General features: G+C 43.7%; 1 protein-coding gene across 2 annotated transcripts in view; it reads right to left on the bottom strand.

Moving 5' to 3' along the window:
• Positions 1-23,127, bottom strand: part of pde4cb (phosphodiesterase 4C, cAMP-specific b) — an 81,680-nt gene that overhangs the window by 41,546 nt on the left and 17,007 nt on the right. Inside the window, exon 1 of one of the 2 annotated variants that reach the window (XM_056414108.1) lies at positions 5,590-5,895. The exons of the other annotated variant lie outside the window; for it this stretch is intronic. Within the exon in view, the coding sequence (XP_056270083.1) occupies positions 5,590-5,777 (188 nt within the window). The 5' untranslated portion in view covers positions 5,778-5,895. Of the gene's footprint in view, positions 1-5,589; positions 5,896-23,127 lie in introns of those variants that run through there. 2 annotated transcript variants of the gene reach the window in all.

Genomic DNA, 23,127 nt, shown 5'->3' with positions numbered 1-23,127 from the left:
GAGATTTGCACCGCCACCCGTGTTTCGGACGGTGGAAACGAGAAGATCAGTTGGGTGTCGTCAGCATAGATATGGTAGGAGAGGTTAGAAATTTACCGGAACACAGGAAGTGACCAGGTGAGGAAACAACTGTGAGGCATTCAGATGGAGGCCGATGGGAGGAGCCTCAGAGCTTCAGGATGAATCCTCAGAGCTTCAGGATGAATGAAACATGCTTCAGGAGTTCTCCCTGGAGTCCCAGGCAAGCCTCAACGCGGAGTGTGATGTTCAACTAGTGTCTCCAGGAGAAGAAGCAAAGAGGGAGCTGCATTGACAGTCGTCTGACCTGTTGTTGTTGTTGTTGTTGTTGTAGTAAACACTCACAGTAATCCAAGCTGTGACATTGACTTCATTCCTTCAGAAGCTCCACACACGAGCTCTGAGAGAAAGGTTAAAAACGGTCAGAGTGACTTCTCGACTTCTGCCAGTCACAGTTAGGGGGCTAAGCTGTTGCATGAGAGCAATGACACGGCATGGCGTCCACGAGGGTTGAGCTCTTCCTCTGGCGGAGAGAGAGCATGCGACGTCCCCGGAGGAGCTGAGGTCAGCCCACCAGGTCCTCAGGAGCTGCGGAGGAGGACTTGTTTCTCCAACGCAGAGACAAACCGACGAGGGCTCGCCCTAAAAGCTTCGCCTTGAAAGGCCGAGCTTCTTTTAAGAAACACTTTTCAGATATCCGAGACAAAAACAACGACGGAGGAACATGTCGTGAGTCCCAACTCACGACAGGAAGGCCTGAGCCGGTGGCTGGTGGCTGTTTCTGTGAGTCAACAGCCTGAGCCGACCCCTCCTGCTGCTGCCTGCAGCCGCATGACCACGGGGGCTGTTGGTCGAGCTGGCTGTTGGTAGTTGTTACTAAAGGATCTAGTCCTACTATACTATAGGAGGACTAGATCCCATAGAACCTATAGGAACTAGTCCGATAGTATCTAGTCCAATAGGATCTAGTCCGATAGTATCTAGTCCAATAGGATCTAGTCCGATATTATCTAGTCCAATAGGATCTAGTCCTTCTATAGGATCTATTCCTCTATAGGATCTAGTCCTCTATAGGCTCTCGTCCTCTATAGGATCTATTCCTCTATAGGATCTCGTCCTCTATAGGATCTCGTCCTCTATAGGATCTAGTCCTCTATAGGATCTCGTCCTCTATAGGATCTCGTCCTCTATAGGATCTAGTCCTCTATAGGAACTAGTCCTCTATAGGATCTAGTCCTCTATAGGAACTAGTCCTCTATAGGATCTAGTCCAATAGGATCTAGTCCGATATTATCTAGTCCAATAGGATCTAGTCCTTCTATAGGATCTAGTCCTTCTATAGGATCTAGTCCTCTATAGGATCTCGTCCTCTATAGGATCTCGTCCTCTATAGGATCTCGTCCTCTATAGGATCTAGTCCTCTATAGGAACTAGTCCTCTATAGGATCTAGTCCTCTATAGGATCTAGTCCTCTATAGGAACTAGTCCTCTATAGGATCTAGTCCTCTATAGGATCTCGTCCTCTATAGGATCTAGTCCTCTATAGGATCTAGTCCTCTATAGGAACTAGTCCTCTATAGGATCTCGTCCTCTATAGGATCTAGTCCTCTATAGGATCTAGTCCTCTATAGGATCTCGTCCTCTATAGGATCTAGTCCTCTATAGGAACTAGTCCTCTATAGGAACTAGTCCTCTATAGGATCTAGTCCTCTATAGGAACTAGTCCTCTAGCTGAGCTCTGAACCAGACTCTCTCTCTTCCACGTCCAGAACAAGGAGCTCCATTCAGAGACCCGGTCCTGGTTCCCCACCGTTACCTTCTCCTCACACAACGGGCCTCTTTGCCCCAGAAAACCCGTGATGCACGACCTGGTGACGTCTGACTCTTCACCTCCATCCGCCCCGGAGACCACATGAGACCACATGAGACCACATGAGACCACATGAGGCCACATGAGGCCACACGAGACCACATGAGACCACATGAGACCACATGAGGCCACATGAGGCCACACAAGACCACATGAGACCACACAAGACCACATGAGGCCATACAAGACCACATGAGACCACATGAGGCCACATGAGACAACATGAGACCACACAAGACCACATGAGACCACACAAGACCACATGAGACCACACAAGACCACATGAGACCATACAAGACCACACAAGACCACATGAGACCACATGAGACCATACAAGACCACACAAGACCACATGAGACCACATGAGACCACAGGAGACCACATGAGACCACATGAGACCACACAAGACCACATGAGACCATACAAGACCACATGAGACCACATGAGGCCACATGAGGCCACACGAGACCACATGAGACCACATGAGACCACAGGAGACCACATGAGACCACATGAGACCACACAAGACCACATGAGACCATACAAGACCACATGAGACCACATGAGGCCACATGAGACCACATGAGACCACACAAGACCACATGAGACCATACAAGACCACATGAGACCACACAAGACCACATGAGACCACATGAGACCATACAAGACCACATGAGACCACACAAGACCACATGAGACCACATGAGACCACATGAGGCCACATGAGACCACATGAGACCACATGAGGCCACACGAGACCACACGAGACCACATGAGACCACACGAGACCATACAAGACCACATGAGACCACATGAGACCACATGAGACCACAGGAGACCACATGAGACCACATGAGACCACATGAGACCACACAAGACCACATGAGACCACATGAGACCACATGAGACCATACAAGACCACATGAGACCATACAAGACCACATGAGACCACATGAGACCACATGAGACCACACAAGACCACATGAGACCATACAAGACCACATGAGACCACATGAGACCACATGAGACCATACAAGACCACATGAGACCACATGAGACCACACAAGACCACATGAGGCCACATGAGACCACATGAGACCACACAAGACCACATGAGACCATACAAGACCACATGAGACCACATGAGGCCACATGAGACCACATGAGACCACACAAGACCACATGAGACCATACAAGACCACATGAGACCATACAAGACCACATGAGACCATACAAGACCACATGAGACCACACAAGACCACATGAGACCATACAAGACCACATGAGATCACATGAGGCCACATGAGACCACATGAGACCATACAAGACCACATGAGACCACATGAGACCATACAAGACCACACGAGACCACATGAGACCACACAAGACCACATGAGACCATACAAGACCACACAAGACCACATGAGACCATACAAGACCACATGAGACCACATGAGACCACATGAGACCATACAAGACCACACAAGACCACATGAGACCACATGAGACCACATGAGACCACACAAGACCACATGAGACCATACAAGATCACATGAGGCCACATGAGACCACATGAGACCACACAAGACCACATGAGACCACAGGAGATCACATGAGGCCACATGAGACCACATGAGACCACATGAGACCACACAAGACCACATGAGACCATACAAGACCACATGAGACCATACAAGACCACATGAGACCATACAAGACCACATGAGACCACACAAGACCACATGAGACCATACAAGACCACATGAGACCATACAAGACCACATGAGACCACATGAGGCCACATGAGACCACATGAGACCACACAAGACCACATGAGACCATACAAGACCACATGACCCCATACAAGACCACATGAGATCACATGAGGCCACATGAGACCACATGAGACCATACAAGACCACACAAGACCACATGAGACCATACAAGATCACATGAGGCCACATGAGACCACATGAGACCACACAAGACCACATGAGACCATACAAGACCACACAAGACCACATGAGACCATACAAGACCACATGAGACCACATGAGACCATACAAGACCACACAAGACCACACAAGACCACATGAGACCATACAAGATCACATGAGGCCACATGCGACCACATGAGACCACATGAGACCACACAAGACCACATGAGACCATACAAGACCACATGAGACCACACGAGGCCACATGAGACTACATGAGACCACATTCAAGATTCAAGATTCAAGATGTTTTATTTGTCACATACACACACAGGGTGTGCAGTGAAATGAAAGTGGCAATGCTCAGCAGGAATGTGCAAGGGCAACAAGTACACACTATTTACAATAAAAAACAACACAATATTTACAGTACAATATTTACACTAAGTGTGTGTGTGTGTGTGTGTGTGTGCCTAAGAGGGGCAGTTGTGACTACTACATGAGACTACACAAGACCACATGAGACCACAGGAGATCACATGAGGCCACATGAGACCACATGAGACCACATGAGGCCACATGAGACCACAGGAGGTCAAACAGACTCTGAAGATTGACCTCTGATGACCTTCAAAGTGTCGATATATTAACCCTGTACAGGAAGTCCTGAGAATCCTGATGAAGTAAAATCCATGCCAAAGGTGTGTAATGATTACTACCTGTAGTTCTGAACACTACCTGTAGGTGTGACCACTACCTGTAGTTCTGAACACTACCTGTAGTTCTAAACACTACCTGTAGTTCTAAACACTACCTGTAGTTCTGAACACTACCTGTAGTTCTGAACACTACCTGTAGTTCTGAACACTACCTGTAGTTCTAAACACTACCTGTAGTTCTGAACACTACCTGTAGTTCTGAACACTACCTGTAGTTCTGAACACTACCTGTAGTTCTGAACACTACCTGTAGTTCTAAACACTACCTGTAGTTCTGAACACTACCTGTAGGTGTGACCACTACCTGTAGTTCTGAACACTACCTGTAGTTCTAAACACTACCTGTAGTTCTGAACACTACCTGTAGTTCTGAACACTACCTGTAGGTGTGACCACTACCTGTAGTTCTGAACACTACCTGTAGTTCTGAACACTACCTGTAGTTCTGAACACTACCTGTAGTTCTAAACACTACCTGTAGGTGTGAACACTACCTGTAGTTCTGAACACTACCTGTAGTTCTGAATACTACCTGTAGGTGTGAACACTACCTGTAGTTCTAAACACTACCTGTAGTTCTAAACACTACCTGTAGGTGTGACCACTACCTGTAGTTCTAAACACTACCTGTAGGTGTGAACACTACCTGTAGTTCTAAACACTACCTGTAGTTCTGAACACTACCTGTAGTTCTGAACACTACCTGTAGTTCTGAACACTACCTGTAGGTGTGACCACTACCTGTAGTTCTGAACACTACCTGTAGGTGTGAACACTACCTGTAGGTGTGAACACTACCTGTAGTTCTGAACACTACCTGTAGTTCTGAACACTACCTGTAGTTCTAAACACTACCTGTAGGTGTGAACACTACCTGTAGGTGTGAACACTACCTGTAGTTCTAAACACTACCTGTAGTTCTGAACACTACCTGTAGTTCTGAACACTACCTGTAGGTGTGAACACTACCTGTAGTTCTGAACACTACCTGTAGGTGTGAACACTACCTGTAGTTCTGAACACTACCTGTAGGTGTGACCACTACCTGGGTGTGTGAGCCAAGGTGAAGCGCCTCTGCAGGCCGAGGCCGCGGTTCAGGAGCAGCTTGCGGACCAGAAGAGGAGAATGCCGGAGCGACATCCTGGGGGACCCGCAGGGGGAACCGGACCTGGACTGTGGTTCCAGCTTGACGGGCCGAGTCTCCCCGGAGCTCTCCAAGAGGGTCTCACTCATCCCGCTGGTCCTGTCACGGTCCTGTCCGGTGGTCCAGGTGGTCCAGGTGGTCCAGGAACTCCATCGCACAGCAGCAGCTTCAAAGGAACTCACATAACGACGGAGACACTTGTGGTTCGGTAAAAGCTCTGCTGATGGACCCCGGACTGAGTCCTCTGGACTGAGACCTCTGGAGTGAGTCCTTCCTCTTCAGAGCACAAGCGCTACACTGTGAGCGTGGCGGCGGAGACACGAGCCAGACCCGCGGCCTGCAGAGACCATCATGTGGCCCCCCCCCCCACGCTTTAAAAACAGATTCGTTTCCAGAGAAGAGATAACACAATGTCACTTTTATCTCAAGTGGAAACTCCTCCCACCAGCTGAGAGGAGAACCGTCCAGGACAAACACACTTAGGCCCTGAGTGCGTCCCACGAGAAGTAAATACAAGGAGAACACAGTTCATGATGACATCATCATGCACCCGCTCGACTTTAGACGTCCCGCGATGTTCAGTGTGTGATCCAAAGATCAGAAAGTGTGTCAGAGCTGCTGGGATCAATACATTTATAAATACAACGAACACTTTGAATCCTCTATTTCTGCTTCTTCTGTTTTTCAAAGTGTTGAAAGGTCTTCTCTGTTCTGAAGACGTCTCTGAGATGTGAGCCGTCAATCAAACTAGTGGGACTTGAAGGTTTCGTTGTGTTCCACGACACAAAGGTTGAGAGTTATTGTCGAGTTGTGTGATTCATATTCAAGAGAATTCTACAATCCAGAAACTGATTAATTTCTTGGTGAATGTGAATGAATGCTCCAGGTTTAACAACATTAACGAGACAAGGCTGGGTCATCACTCCTAACAGGAGGGGTCAGGAGGTCAGGAGGAGTCGGGAGGGGTCAGGGGGGGTCGGTGCAATGAGCTCACCAACAGACATACATCTGTCTTATAAAGTGATGCCTAATGTGACCAGCAGATGGTGCCAACACACAAACATAGAGCCAACACCCACACACACGCACACACACACACACACACACACACACACACACACACTGAATGCATTAATACACCACATCACATAAACTCAGGATTCCGAAAGTCAAATCATCCTGTGAGGGTTTGAATTAAACGTCAGACCATCGGTCACCTGACATCCTAACGAGCTCCAGCATGTTGGACCTTCAAGGATGGAAAGATTCAAGATTCAAGATTCAACGTTATATTCGCCTCTCGACCAACAGTCCAGACACATTGGACATCCCGTGCTGGGCTCAGAGTCAACAGCTCTTAGAAATAACACTAAAATAAGAAATAAAAATATACAACATATAAAAAGAACGGCGTGATGTGACGCGAGGTTTGAATAAAGCGCTGCGGGCCGCGTGGGCCGGTCCGCTCACATGAGTCAATGGGAGAGAAGACGAGGAGCCGAGTCCCGGATCTCCATGTGACTAATACACCGGGATATGTTGAACTATGTATTCTGAGTCACATCCCTCCTCCTCCTCCTCCTACTACCAACACACACACACACACACACACACACACACACACACACACACACACACACACACACACACACACACACACACACACACACACACACACACACACACACTTCATTAAAAAAGGATTAAAACGAAACCAAAACTACGTAAGATGATTTAATTTGAGCTCCGTCCGCCTCCGGGTGCTCAGAGCTTTTCCTCCGAGGCGGCGTTATTAATAAAGAGGAGATTTCCTCCTGACGTGTGTGTGTGTGTGTGTGTGTGTGTGTGTGTGTGTGTGCGTGTGCATGTGTGTGTGTCCATGATGAACGAGCCTTCAGCACTGAAGGCGTCCACAAGAGAACAACCACAACGTGTGTGTTGTCTGGATGTAACAACAATGACATGACCGCAAATAGTGTCTAAAACAGACGTGATGAAGACGATGAAGACGTCTGCAGAATGCAGCTTGTTTACAGCATGTTTACAGCGTGTTTACAGCTTGTTTACAGCGTGTTTACAGCGTGTTTACAACTTGTTTACAGCGTGTTTATAGCTTGTTTACAGCTTGTTTACAGCGTGTTTACAGCGTGTTTACAGCGTGTGTACAGCTTGTTTACAGCGTGTTTACAGCTTGTTTACAGTGTGTTTACAGCTTGTTTAGAGTGTGTTTACAGCTTGTTTATAGTGTGTTTACAGCTTGTTTACAGCGTGTTTTGAGGGTGTTTACAGCTTGTTTATAGTGTGTTTACAGCTTGTTTACAACTTGTTTACAGCTTGTTTACAGCTTGTTTACAACTTGTTTACAGCGTGTTTACAGCGTGTTTACAGCGTGTTTACAGCTTGGTTACAGCGTGTTTACAGCGTGTTTACAGCTTGTTTACAGCGTGTTTACAGCGTGTTTACAGCTTGTTTATAGTGTGTTTACAGCTTGTTTACAGCTTGTTTACAGCGTGTTTAGAGCGTGTTTACAGCTTGTTTATAGTGTGTTTACAGCTTGTTTACAACTTGTTTACAGCTTGTTTACAGTGTGTTTAGAGGGTGTTTACAGCTTGTTTATAGTGTGTTTACAGCTTGTTTACAACTTGTTTACAGCGTGTTTAGAGGGTGTTTACAGCTTGTTTATAGTGTGTTTACAGCTTGTTTACAACTTGTTTACAGCTTGTTTACAGCTTGTTTACAACTTGTTTACAGCTTGTTTACAGAGTGTTTACATCTTGTTTACAGCGTGTTTACATCTCGTTTACAGTACGTTTACAGCTTGTTTAAAGCATGTTTACAGCATATATATATATATATATATATATATATATAAATAAATAAATATAAATATATATATACACACATAAACAAATTAGTGGGGCGGCTGTAGCTCAGTAGGGTAAGGTTGTCGGTTCGATCCCGGCTCTCCCCATTAGTTGCAAGTCAAAGTGTCCTTGAGCAAGGCACTGAACCCCCAGTTGCTCCCCGGGCGCATCACTGCAGCCCACTGCTCCTTCATCACTAAGGATGGGTTAAATGCAGAGAATTCATTTTGTTGCCTGTGTATCTGAACTCTGTGCGATGACAATAGATTGAATCCAATCCAATTATCTAAAATAGTATATGAGGCTATAAATCAATACATCAACCTGCATTGATTATTGATTTAATCATAAACGATCAATACCAACGACACATTGTTACGCAGCATCATTTTCTTTGTTCTTTTAAAGGCTTCACTCATCAAATAAGATTGACACTTATTATAGTAAATAGTGCTCTGATGGGGACATTAATGCGTTTTAGCAAGAAAATACTTGTTTTTAAGGATAAATCAATTGTTGAAAATTTAGACTTATACCTAAATTAGAACATTACTTTTCAGATAATAATAATAAAAATACAGATTGTGTTCCTTCTACTGTAAAGACGCCACTTCTTCCATAATGTTGGTGATTAACTGCGAGTGAAACATGTGAAATGAAAGAAAGGAGGATCTGAGGAGAGAAGAGCGACGCACGGAGCGACCAGATGGAACAACTGAGCTCCCGCCAGCTCCAGGGAGGAAGAGGAAGAGGAAGAGGAGGAGGAGGTTCTGGACAGCTTCCTCTGGAAAAGGTCGAGCTGGGATCAAAGCAGCTTCCTGTGCAGCTGGTCAGGTGACTCCAGGTCACATGGCCCCATTCACATCGCTCTGTGTTCATATCTTTACGCGGATGGCCAAGCCGCCGCGCGTCGTTCACGCGTCACGACTCGCTCGTTACGTTTTCGACAGGCAATTATGATGCTGAAGATAATAAAATGCAAAGCTGAACGCGTCGGTGGAAAAAGCATCAAAATGATGGACAAACAAACAAACGAGGTCACATTGAACTGTTACGTAACCACACAGTTGTGTTATCCTTCCAGGTGATGACATGTGTAACTGAAACCTTTGTGCAACATGCATCATAACACACGTCCTACATCTTACGTAATAAACACCCTCGTTGGCAGCTTCTCGTCATTATTGCGCAACATCAAGCCGCCATCGTCGAATACATCATCAAAAATCGAGAAGAAATGTCAAATAAGATTCAACTGGTCGTATATGTTCATCACAAATGTGGAGCAGCAGACGGAGGAACAAAGGGAACACGTGGATGACCGTGGCGCTGCTGGTTGATGGTGTTTTGATCAGGAGATCACCGATTGGCTGAGACCCCACGGCCTCCCGCGTTAAGATTAGAGCATCGGCGACTCGTCGGCCTTTTGGGAAATCTATCCGTATTCCTTTGCTCGTGCATCTCCTGAGAAACGCGGTGACAGGCGGCGGCTGATTGTCTTCACCGGACCGCCGTGACATTATCAGGAAAAGGTTTCTGCAACAGTCGGATATGTTAATTATAAAATGAGTTTGTCAAAAGCCTCACAGAGGAACTGGAGACTGAGCATTGGTAGAATCTTACTCGGATATAATTTTATTCTGAGAGGGAAGACGATATTTTCAGTTTACAATGCTTTAATTTTAAATAGAAAAATAATTTAGCATAAAGTTAAAGTTGTTTTTAACTGCCAAAAAATTCAAGAAACAATTAAATCTAAAATGTTCTGTCTAAACCAGCATTGCTATTTGCATTTGAACAAGAAGCATATTCAATTTAATTCAATTCATTTTCAAAAAATGTAATTTAAATTTTTAACTTTGATCATTTTATTTATATATATATATACAGGACTGTCTCAGAAAATTAGAATATTGTGATAAAGTTCTTTATTTTCTGTAATGCAATTAAAAAAACAAAAATGTCATGCATTCTGGATTCATTACAAATCAACTGAAATATTGCAAGCCTTTTATTCTTTTAATATTGCTGATTATGGCTTACAGCTTAAGAAAACTCTAAAATCCTATCTCATAAAATTTTAATATTTCCTCAGACCAAGTAAAAAAAGATTTATAACAGCTGAGTGTTTGTCAAGGCTCAGGAAACCCTTGCAGGTGTTTCGAGTTAATTAGACAATTCAAGTGATTTGTTTAATACCCTACTAGTATACTTTTTCATGATATTCTAATATTTAGAGATAGGATATTTGAGTTTTCTTAAGCTGTAAACCATAATCAGCAATAAATCAGAATAAAAGGCTTGCAATATTTCAGTTGATTTGTAATGAATCCAGAATGCATGACATTTTTGTTTTTTTAATTGCATTACAGAAAATAAAGAACTTCATCACAATATTCTAATTTTCTGAGACAGTCCTGTATATGTTATATATATAATATATGTTTTATATATATAAAATATATATATAATATATATAAATATAATATTTCTATAAAATATATAAATAAAATATATATAACATATATAACATTTATATATATATAACACAACATATATATTATATAACATATATATAACATTTATATATATATTATATATATATATAACACAACATATATTATATAACATATATATATAACACACATAAATATAACATAACATATATATATAACATATATATCTATTTTATATATATTTTATATATAACATATATATGTTATATAAATATATATATATATATAAATAAATATGACTAATAGATGTTGACTCTCACCTCTATTATTATTATATTTTATATATAACATATATATATATATATATATAAATAAATATGACTAATAGATGTTAATCTCACCTCTCTGTTTCTGCAGCTGATATTTCACAGTTCAAACTCTCAGGTTGAACTCACTGTGAACGAGCGGCATCGCCGCAGCTTGTGCTGCACCACCTGCCGCTGTTTGCTCATTATGGGATGGATATTCAGGATTCAACAGACCAGCTGCTGGCACTCCAGTTCACCGGGTGGATCTTTGGGAGTGTGGATTCTGACGCTCGTCTGGACTCATATGTTGAAATGATTTTTTGAAATGGAGGATTTGGTGTAGAATATCCTAAAGCTACTTAAAATATACACCTTTAAATCACACGTTACTCGGGGTTTGTCTCTTTCTGTATTTTATTCCCCAGTGAACCTGATCCGCCTCTCCAGGGGTCACGACCCCGCCTCCCTTCCACACAGTTTGGGTTTCAGGCTGTTTCTGTGGGTGTGTTATTTGTTTCCTAATCTTGCCTCATGCAGCTTTAATTGTGTTAAGAATAAATGTAGACACACAATATTACTTTCATCAAGTAGAACGTCTCCTGAGGCAAAGGGTGTCAGTTATAGCGAGGAGCACTGGACAACCTTGAGTAGTTCCAACAGGTTGGATGATACACACACTAACACACACTCACACACACTAACACACACTGACACACACTCACACACACTAACACACACTCACACACACTAACACACACTAACACACACTCACACACACTGACACACACTAACACACACTGACACACACTAACACACACTGACACACACTCACACACACTAACACACACTGACACACTAAGACACACACTGACACACTAACACACACTAACACACACTCACACACACTAACACACACTGACACACACTAACACACACTGACACACACTAACACACACTCACACACACTAACACTAACACACACTGACACACACACAACACACTGACACACACTAACACACACTGACACACACTAACACACACTGACACACACTGACACACACTCACACACACTAACACACACTGACACACACTAACACACACTGACACACACTAACACACACTGACACACACTAACACACACTGACACACACTAACACACACTCACACACACTAACACACACTCACACACACTGACACACACTGACACACTAACACACACTGACACACACTAACACACACTAACACACACTCACACACACTAACACACACTGACACACACTGACACACACTAACACACACTGACACACTGACACACACTAACACACACACTAACACACACTCTGACACACACTGACACACACTGACACACACTCACACACTAAGACACACACTAACACACACTCACACACACTAACACACACTGACACACACTCACACACACTGACACACACTGACACACACACTGACACACACACACACACTAACACACACTGACACACACTGACACACACACTAACACACACTGACACACACTAACACACACTAACACACACTCACACACACTAATACACACTGACACACTAAGACACACACTAACACACACTCTGACACACACTAACACACACTGACACACACTAACACACACTGACACACACTCACACACACTGACACACACACACACTAATACACACTGACACACACTAACACACACTGACACACTCACACACACTGACACACACTGACACACACTGACACACACTCACACACTAACACACACTGACACACACTCACACACACTAACACACACTCACACACTAAGACACACACTGACACACTAAGACTCACACTAACACACACTGACACACACTAACACACACTGACACACACTCTGACACACACTGACACACACACACACACTAACACACACTGACACACTAAGACACACACTAACACACACTGACACACACTAACACACACTGACACACACTAACACACACTGACACACACTAACACACACTGACACACACTAACACACACACACTGACACACACACACACACACACACACTGACACACACACACACTCTGACACACACTAACACACACTAACACACACTGACACACACTCTGACACACACTAACACACACTGACACACTAAGACACACACTAACACACACTGACACACACTCTGACACACACTAACACACACTCACACACACTGACACACACTCTGACACACACTAACACACACTGACACACACTGACACACACTAACACACACTGACACACTAAGACACACACTAACACACACTGACACACACTCTGACACACACTAACACACACTTACACACACTGACACACACTCTGACACACACTAACACACTAAGACACACACTGACACACTCTGACACACACTAACACACACTGACACACTAAGACACACACACACACACTGACACACACTAACACACACTCTGACACACACTGACACACACTCTGACACACACTGACACACAATAACACACACTCTGACACACCCTCACACACACTGACACACTAAGACACACACTCACACACTGACACACACTAACACACACTGACACACACTAACACACACTCTGACACACACTGACACACACTCTGACACACTAACACACTCTGACACACCCTCACACACACTGACACACTAAGACACACACTAACACAGACTCTGACACACACTGACACAGACTCTGACACACACTGACACACAATAACACACACACTGACACACTAAGACACACACTAACACACTCACACACACTGACACACTAAGACACACACACAGACACACACTCTGACACACAATAACACACACTAACACACACTCTGACACACACTCACACACTAAAACACACTCTGACACACACACGTACTAACACACACTCTGACCCACACTAAAACAGACTAACACACACTGACAGACAATAACACACACTAACACACACACACACACTCACACACACAAACACACTCTGACACACACACACTAACACACACTCTGACACACACTCACACACACTGACACACACTAACACACACTGACACACACTCTGACACACAGACACTAACACACACACTGACACACAATAACACACACACTAAAACACACTCTGACACACACACAGACTAACACACACTCTGACCCACACTAAAACAGACTAACACAAATGTTAATATTACATGTTAAGTGTTACATTAATATAACATTAACACGTAACATTAACATGTTAATGTTACGTGTTAATGTTACGTTAACATGTTAATGTTACGTAACATGTTAATGTAACATTGATGTATAACTCTTATGATATTAATGTGCACTGTGATGCTCCGAGTCTTTCCAGTCAGCACACTTCACGTTCTTTACCTCCATTTCTTCCCACCGCTCGATGGTTTTTCGTCTCCACCGCGACCGCCTTCGGGTCGGAGAGGAAACCGAAGGACGCGAGACGCTTGAAGCACGAAGCACTTTCTCTCCTCGGAGAACAAGCCCCTCCCCTCCTCGTTCGGCAGCAGGTCGACGTGACGAGTCGCGGCCTCCTGTTCGCTCTCCCCGTGGATCTGCCGTCCTTCTCGTACCAACACTCAAACTAAAGCAACGACACACATTACAGCTTATATTATTGTTTCTGCGTGAGAGATGGAGGTGTGTGTGTTAGGGGGGGGGGGATTATCCAAACCGCCATTTATATTTGCATCCATTTATACAAACTCATTCCAGCCAGGTTTAATTAGTCAAATTATACTTCTTAATCCATAATAATCCTTTTGATTTTATGGAGGATTTAAAATGTTTTAGGTATGAATAAAAAAATATAGGAATAAACCAATAAATGCTTAAATAAATGTATAAATAAATACAGGAAAAAATAAATAAATGCCTAAATAAATGTATAAATAAATAAATACAGGAATAAATAAATGTATAAATAAATACAAGACTAAATAAATACTTAACCCTTGTGTTGCCTTCGGGTCATTTTGACCCGAATCAATATTACACCCTCCCCCCGCTTTAGGATTAATTTGACCCCATTCAATGTTTAATGTCGGTGTTCTTTCGGTAGTCAACAAACAAACATAAAGTGCCTCACACTTAAACTTGGAAAACAATATTAATTCTAATAATTTTCTGGAGGTTTTAATTGCTGGCGTCAAATTGAACCCAAAGGGTAAAATATGTTAGTAAATATAAAGGTAACAGGAGGGTGAAACATTGAATCGGGTCAAAATGACCCATAGGCGGGGGGAGGGTGTAATATTGAGTCGGGTCAAAATGACCCTAAGGCAACACAAGGGTTAAATAAATGTATAAAAAATTTACAAAAATTATACATAAATAAATGTAGGTATAAATAAATAAATGCTTAAATAAATGAATGAATGCTTAAATAGATGTTCAAATAAATAAATAAATGTAAGTTATACCTAAACAGGACGTCATTAAATAAATCTATTTCTACATTTCTGTATTTCTTCATTTATTTATGTCTCTATTTATGTTTCCACAAGTATTTCTTCATTTCTTCATCTATTTATATATACTTAAGACATTTTAAGTCCTCCATAAACAGGAACATTTCTAAAAGCCAACGCGTGAGTCTTTGGGTATGAAATGCACAGGGAGGGTCAGTGACTCAGAGTGAAGCCTCTTTTGTTAGTGGGAGGCCGCTGGAGAGATGACGCAAGATATTCTTCACATTACAGATAGTGTCTCATTATTTTTATTTTTTTTCCAGTTTAATTTGCATCAAATTCAGAATTAATTCTCAAAGGCTCCATGGAAAAATTCCAGTAAGTGCCAATTTCCCTCCTGTTTGCATATAATAAGAGGAATAGGATGAGCACATGTCTGGTTTCTCCGACACTCAAGGTCAGGGAGGTCAAGACTGATATTGTGTGGTCTGATCCGTGTGCTACGCAACCGGCCCCATTAAAGCCACTGTGATGGGGTCAGAGGAAAGAAGGATATTAAGTGGACCCTAGAGCTGTGATTCAGGCCAATAATGGATCCCCATGCTTCAGTCTCCGGGCAGAACGCAATTGGAAAGAAAATAACTATTTCTTATGTTCCAGTACGGAACATGCAGAAGCAATTTACTTCCCCCAGTCAGAGCTCTTCTGAATGCGCATGGGTTTGATTCTTTTTACTACCGTCTTCAACGAGTACGTTTTTATCTGAGTGACTCATATTTCTCCGGTCTGTGCGCCTCTGAAGAGCCTTTGAAGTATCGAGTAATATTTTGCGGTAAAATGCCCAATTTCACTTAAATCGGTCCAAAAAAATATATTATATAGTTGTTTCGCAAATAATTTGACCATTGTTGAGCGTCTGAAGCCCTGGCCTCAATATTAAATACTCGTCCGTGCCAGTAGGGGGCGGTAGGTATTGCAGTAGTTACTAATAAATGATGCGCTGGAGTTGCTGTGGTGGAGAGCGGCGAAGGAAGAAATATATATATTTTTTAAATAATGCAGACTCTTAACTGACGTTTTTAATAATGTTGGTGTTGGAGTGACACAGAATTATTATTTTTTATTATAAAAAATGTGCCGCAGCTGAGAAAAGGTTTAAAAATCACTGATTTAAACTATGAACTCATCTTAACTGGGTTTAAAAGTCCAAACTAAAAACAATGGAAAGCCGGGATCCAGAGTGCTCATTAAAATGTGAATGGGAGGAAACTTAATAATACAAATTATATTATTTAGATTTGCTCTCAGTGGTTTATTGCTGCTTATTTTTATTTGATTTTATATACATGGAAACCTTTTAAATCATTCAAACGTGTCTGGGTGGCTAAAAATATGTTTTTTCTTCCTCTGGTGTGATAAACTGGACTTTAAATTGTGATTAAAGTGGTGATTTATTCTTCAGAACTACAAGAACGCAATCATTTAAAATATATATTTAATATATATATATATTCCAAAGATATATTTTTTTTAATCAAAACATTCTCACACAAATATAAATACAAGAGGACTGAACTATAGTGCCTGAGGATTATACACAACTACATGGGCAGAATGCATCAGCAGCTTTCATCCCAGTGGTCCCAGTGGTCCCAGTGGTCCCAGTGGCATTACATTGTCTCTATTAAATATCCCAACTGGATGAAAGCACTTCGACTACACAACCCGCCTGTGTGTGTCTGTTGAGGTGAAAGCTGTTGCGTAACATCCAGTTCTTCTTGACCTCTAGTGACCTGCTGGGGAGCCTCCGTGTGATGGTCCCTGAACGACAGACCGTCTCCATGGCAACGGGTCATCTCCTCCATCCCGCCGTACGGAGGAGAGCTTCTGAAGCCGTTTTCAAGGCGACCTTAGACATGACCACAGACATGACCACAGACATGACCACAAACATGACCACAGACATGACCACAGACATGACCACAGACATGACCACAGACATGACCACAGACATGACCACAGACATGACCACAGACATGGCCACATACATGACCACAGACATGGCCACATACATGACCAGACATGACCACAGACATGACCACAGACATGGCCACATACATGACCACAGACATGACCACAGACATGACCTCAGACATGACCTCAGACATGACCACAGACATGACCACAGACATGACCACAGACATGACCACAGACATGGCCACATACATGACCACAGACATGACCTCAGACATGACCACAGACATGACCACAGACATGACCACAGACATGACCACAGACATGACCACAGACATGACCACAGACATGACCTCAGACATGACCACAGACATGACCACAGACATGACCTCAGACATGACCTCAGACATGACCTCAGACATGACCACAGACATGACCACAGACATGACCACAGACATGACCTCAGACATGACCACAGACATGACCACAGACATGACCACAGACATGACCACAGACATGACCACAGACATGACCTCAGACATGACCTCAGACATGACCACAGACATGACCACAGACATGACCACAGACATGACCACAGACATGACCTCAGACATGACCTCAGACATGACCTCAGACATGACCACAGACATGACCACAGACATGACCACAGACATGACCTCAGACATGACCTCAGACATGACCACAGACATGACCACAGACATGACCACAGACATGACCACATGACCTCAGACATGACCACAGACATGACCTCAGACATGACCTCAGACATGACCACAGACATGACCACAGACATGACCACAGACATGACCACAGACATGACCACAGACATGACCACAGACATGACCTCAGACATGACCACAGACATGACCACAGACATGACCACAGACATGACCACAGACATGACCTCAGACATGACCTCAGACATGACCACAGACATGACCACAGACATGACCTCAGACATGACCACAGACATGACCTCAGACATGACCTCAGACATGACCACAGACATGACCTCAGACATGACCTCAGACATGACCACAGACATGACCACAGACATGACCTCAGACATGACCTCAGACATGACCACAGACATGACCTCAGACATGACCACAGACATGACCTCAGACATGACCTCAGACATGACCTCAGACATGACCTCAGACATGACCTCAGACATGACCTCAGACATGACCTCAGACATGACCTCAGACATGACCTCAGACATGACCACAGACATGACCTCAGACATGACCTCAGACATGACCTCAGACATGACCAGACATGACCTCAGACATGACCACAGACATGACCACAGACATGACCTCAGACATGACCTCAGACATGACCTCAGACATGACCTCAGACATGACCTCAGACATGACCTCAGACATGACCTCAGACATGACCTCAGACATGACCTCAGACATGACCACAGACATGACCTCAGACATGACCTCAGACATGACCTCAGACATGACCAGACATGACCAGACATAACCTCAGACATGACCACAGACATGACCTCAGACATGACCACAGACATGACCTCAGACATGACCTCAGACATGACCAGACATAACCTCAGACATGACCAGACATAACCTCAGACATGACCCCAGACATGACCTCAGACATGACCAGACATGACCACAGACATGACCACAGACATGACCAGACATAACCTCAGACATGACCTCAGACATGACCAGACATAACCTCAGACATGACCACAGACATGACCTCAGACATGACCAGACATAACCTCAGACATGACCACAGACATGACCAGACATAACCTCAGACATGACCAGACATAACCTCAGACATGACCAGACATGACCCCAGACATGACCTCAGACATGACCAGACATAACCTCAGACATGACCACATACGTGACCCCAGACATGACTTCAGACATTGTTGTTGTTTTTATGTCAACAAAAAGATGGAAAACAAAGGTCTCAGTTGAAGTGCTTGTTTTCTGTGTTATTTGCCTTTCAACATTTCCAAATAATATTTTTTGTTAAAAACAAAACCCGATAGTCCTCGTTCTCGAACAGCAAACTGGCCTCAGTCCCACAAGCGAAGGAAATGGGATCCCAAATTGCGAAAGATATTACGGGATGCTTTGTGTCGGGGTTTGGTTGACCCTAAGAAATGCAATGCACTGGCTGTGCAGGAGGATACGCCGCAATGCATCATGGGACATAATCATACCAATGAGAGCAATCAGGAAAACAGACCAGTTGCAGTTTACAAGATCAGATAATAAAAGGTAAGCATGTGGAGGAGTGAATACAGGTGGAGGAGTGAATACATGTGAGCATGTGGAAGAGTGAATACAGGTGGAGGAGTGAATACAGGTGGAGGAGTGAATACAGGTGAGCATGTGGAGGAGGGGGCGGGGCCTACAGGTATCACACAGTATTACTGTTTCCCTCTAATTTTAGCAATCAAGAGCATAAACTTGTGTTCACGGTAATAAATCCGGTGAGTCATCTTCTCAAAGATACAATCGACTCGGCCTCTTTGTATTCTCCCTTTCTCTATTTCTTTTTTTTGCGTTTTCAAAATGTTCCAATTCCAAAAAGCCAGGCAAATTTTATCAAATTAAAAGCTTTAAATAAAATGAATACAAGAGAAGTACAAACATCAGCCATCCAGCGCCTCCTGAGTCATATAAAGGTATTTAAAGCCATATAAAGGTATTTAAAGCCTAAGGGAGGATCCCTCTGAATCACAGTGTGTTTATTTATGCACAGCCGGTGTACAGCATTCTTTATTTTTTCACATGTTAATTAATTTAATTAATTAAGAGAACTAATTATTCTTTTACTGCAGGCATAATTGCGGCCCAAAGGACACATGCATGTTATCGGGGGCAATTTATTTTAAAGATTTAACAAAATGTATCTGTACAAAATGATATTGTCCCTTATTTTTATTAAGACATTAATACAGAATATATGACGTCAACAAGTTGACTTGGAAGCTATAAGCAACATGTAAGATGAATATTAACATAACGTGGTACCTGACCATCACGTATGTATTTAAATGTATTTAACTGACAGTGAGGAACTGGTGTGATCTCTTTTAACTGCGTCGTTGCAGCCTTGAGAATAATAATTATAGATGTTTAACAGCCAGCGCTCCAGCAACATGACATGCAGTCTGGTGGAGAGGCTTTCTGCATTAATCATCTAATTATGAATATCAACGACATCTATAGAGCACGAGGTGTCATCTCAATAGGGTAGATGGGGGGGGGGGGATTCATACAGTTTCAAATGTTAATTAATTTAAATCATTTAATTAGATACAATTCACGAATAACTGTCAAACCATAAATGATTATTATTTTCTTCATTATGTGGGCTATAAAGCAGACTAGTGATAGATAGATATATACGGGTGCATTAATGTGATAGTTTAGAAGGATTAAAACATGACGTTGAACCAGATTATGGCAAAGTCTCATAAGAATAACAAATATATATACACACATATATATATATACACACATATATATATTATTATGAGACTTTGCCATAATATATATATATATATATACATATATATATTTGTTATTTTTAGGAGATGTTGCCATAATCTGGTTCAACGTCATGTTTTAATCCTTCTAAATGAGCACATTAACGCACCCCTCCTGCGTTCTCATGACGTCACGAGGGGACGCGCGTGCACGGTGAGCTTCACTCAGAACTAACCGATGACGTCCGTCAGAAGTTTGGGACTTTCCCTCCATATGGACGTTATGCATAATGTCCTTATGGATATAAAGTCATATCATGTAATACTTTTAAAAAGTGAACAATAAGCTCGATCTACAGACCCTCCACCGGGAGCCTGTCCGCGGGGGGTCGGTTACCGGGGCGTCGGTTACCGTTTCTGCGTGGAGGGCCAGGACATGCGCGGCTTCCTCAGCCCGGGCCGCAGCTTCTCCAGCGTCCGGTTGCGGCACAGGTAGCGCTCCGTGTCCGAGTTGAAGCGCTGCTTGATCCGGATGTGGGTCCGCGGCTGCCGCCACAGGTGCTTGGGCGGCTTGGCGAGCCCCGCGCCCTCCCGGCTCAGCCCGAACACCTGCACCTCCATGGCCCGCGGGCTGCTGGGGCCGCCGGGCCGGTCTGAGGGTGGAGCGGGAGGGTGGAGCAGCGGGGTGGAGCAGCGGGCTGTCTGCGGGCTCGAGGGGGAAACCCCGCGCTTCACGGGCTAGAGGACGGAGAGCTGCGCGCGCGGCATGGAGCTGTCCACGAGCCGGAGTGCTGAAACCAGACTGAGCCTCTCAGGCAACTCCTCTCTCTCTTTCTCTCTCCCTCTCTCTCTCCCTCTGCCTCTACCTATCTGCCTCTAACTCTTCCTCTTTTCTCCCTCTTCTCTCTCTCCCTCCCTCTTCCTCTTCTCTACCTCTTCTCCCTTCCTATTCTCTCTCTTCTCTCTGTCTCCCTCCCCCTTTTCTCTCTCTCCCTCCCTCTTTCTCTTCTCTTTCCTCTCCCTCCCTCTTCCTCTTCTCTATGCTCCGTCTTCCTTCCTATTCTCTCTCTTCTCTCCCTCCCTCTTCCTTCCTATTCTCTCTCATTTCTCTGTCTCCCTCCCCCTTTTTTCTCTCTATTCTCTCTCTCTCCCTCCCTGTTTATCTTCTCTCTCCTCTCCCTCCCTATTCTCTAACTCTTCTCCCTTCCTTTTCTCTCTCTTCCTCCCTCTTCCTCTTCTCTCCATCTTCTCCCTCTCCCTTCATATTCTCTATCTCTCTTCTCTCTCTCTCTTCTCTCTCCTCTCCCTCTCTCTTCCTCTTCTCTCCATCTTCTCCCTTCCTATTCTCTCTCTCTCCCTCTTCTCTCCCTTCCTCTCCCTCCCTCTTCCTCTTCTCTCCATCTTCTCCCTCTCCTTGCCTATTCCCTCTCTCTGTCTTCCTCACCCCCTTCTCTCAATATCTTTCTCTCTTCTCTCCCCTTCTCTCTCTCTCTCTGTTCTATCTGTCTTCCTCCCCCCTTCTCTCTCTCTTCTCTCTCTCTTCTCTCTGTTTTTCTTCACCACAGTTATCCATGCGAGTTCAGATTCAATGAAATCAAAACCATCATCTGACCATCAAGTGGAATCATGTCCACATTTCAGAGTAAAATCTCATTTATTTGTGTCAAATGTATTTTCCACGTGTCGCCACAAGGGGGCGCTGATGATGAGATGACATGTTTTATATCTTCGCATTCAAACGTAGCACGACTACAATCACGAGTTCACAATCATGAGTTCACACGACATGTAGATGACATCATCGTAGCAGCTCCAGGGACATTCGGGGTTAAGTGCCTTGCTCAAGGACACATCGGCCAGGGCCG

This window comes from Pseudoliparis swirei, chromosome 5 (assembly GCF_029220125.1).
Source record: "Pseudoliparis swirei isolate HS2019 ecotype Mariana Trench chromosome 5, NWPU_hadal_v1, whole genome shotgun sequence".
In the NCBI taxonomy this organism is placed as follows: Eukaryota; Metazoa; Chordata; class Actinopteri; order Perciformes; family Liparidae; genus Pseudoliparis; species Pseudoliparis swirei.
This window is presented reverse-complemented; position numbering and strand designations above follow the sequence as displayed.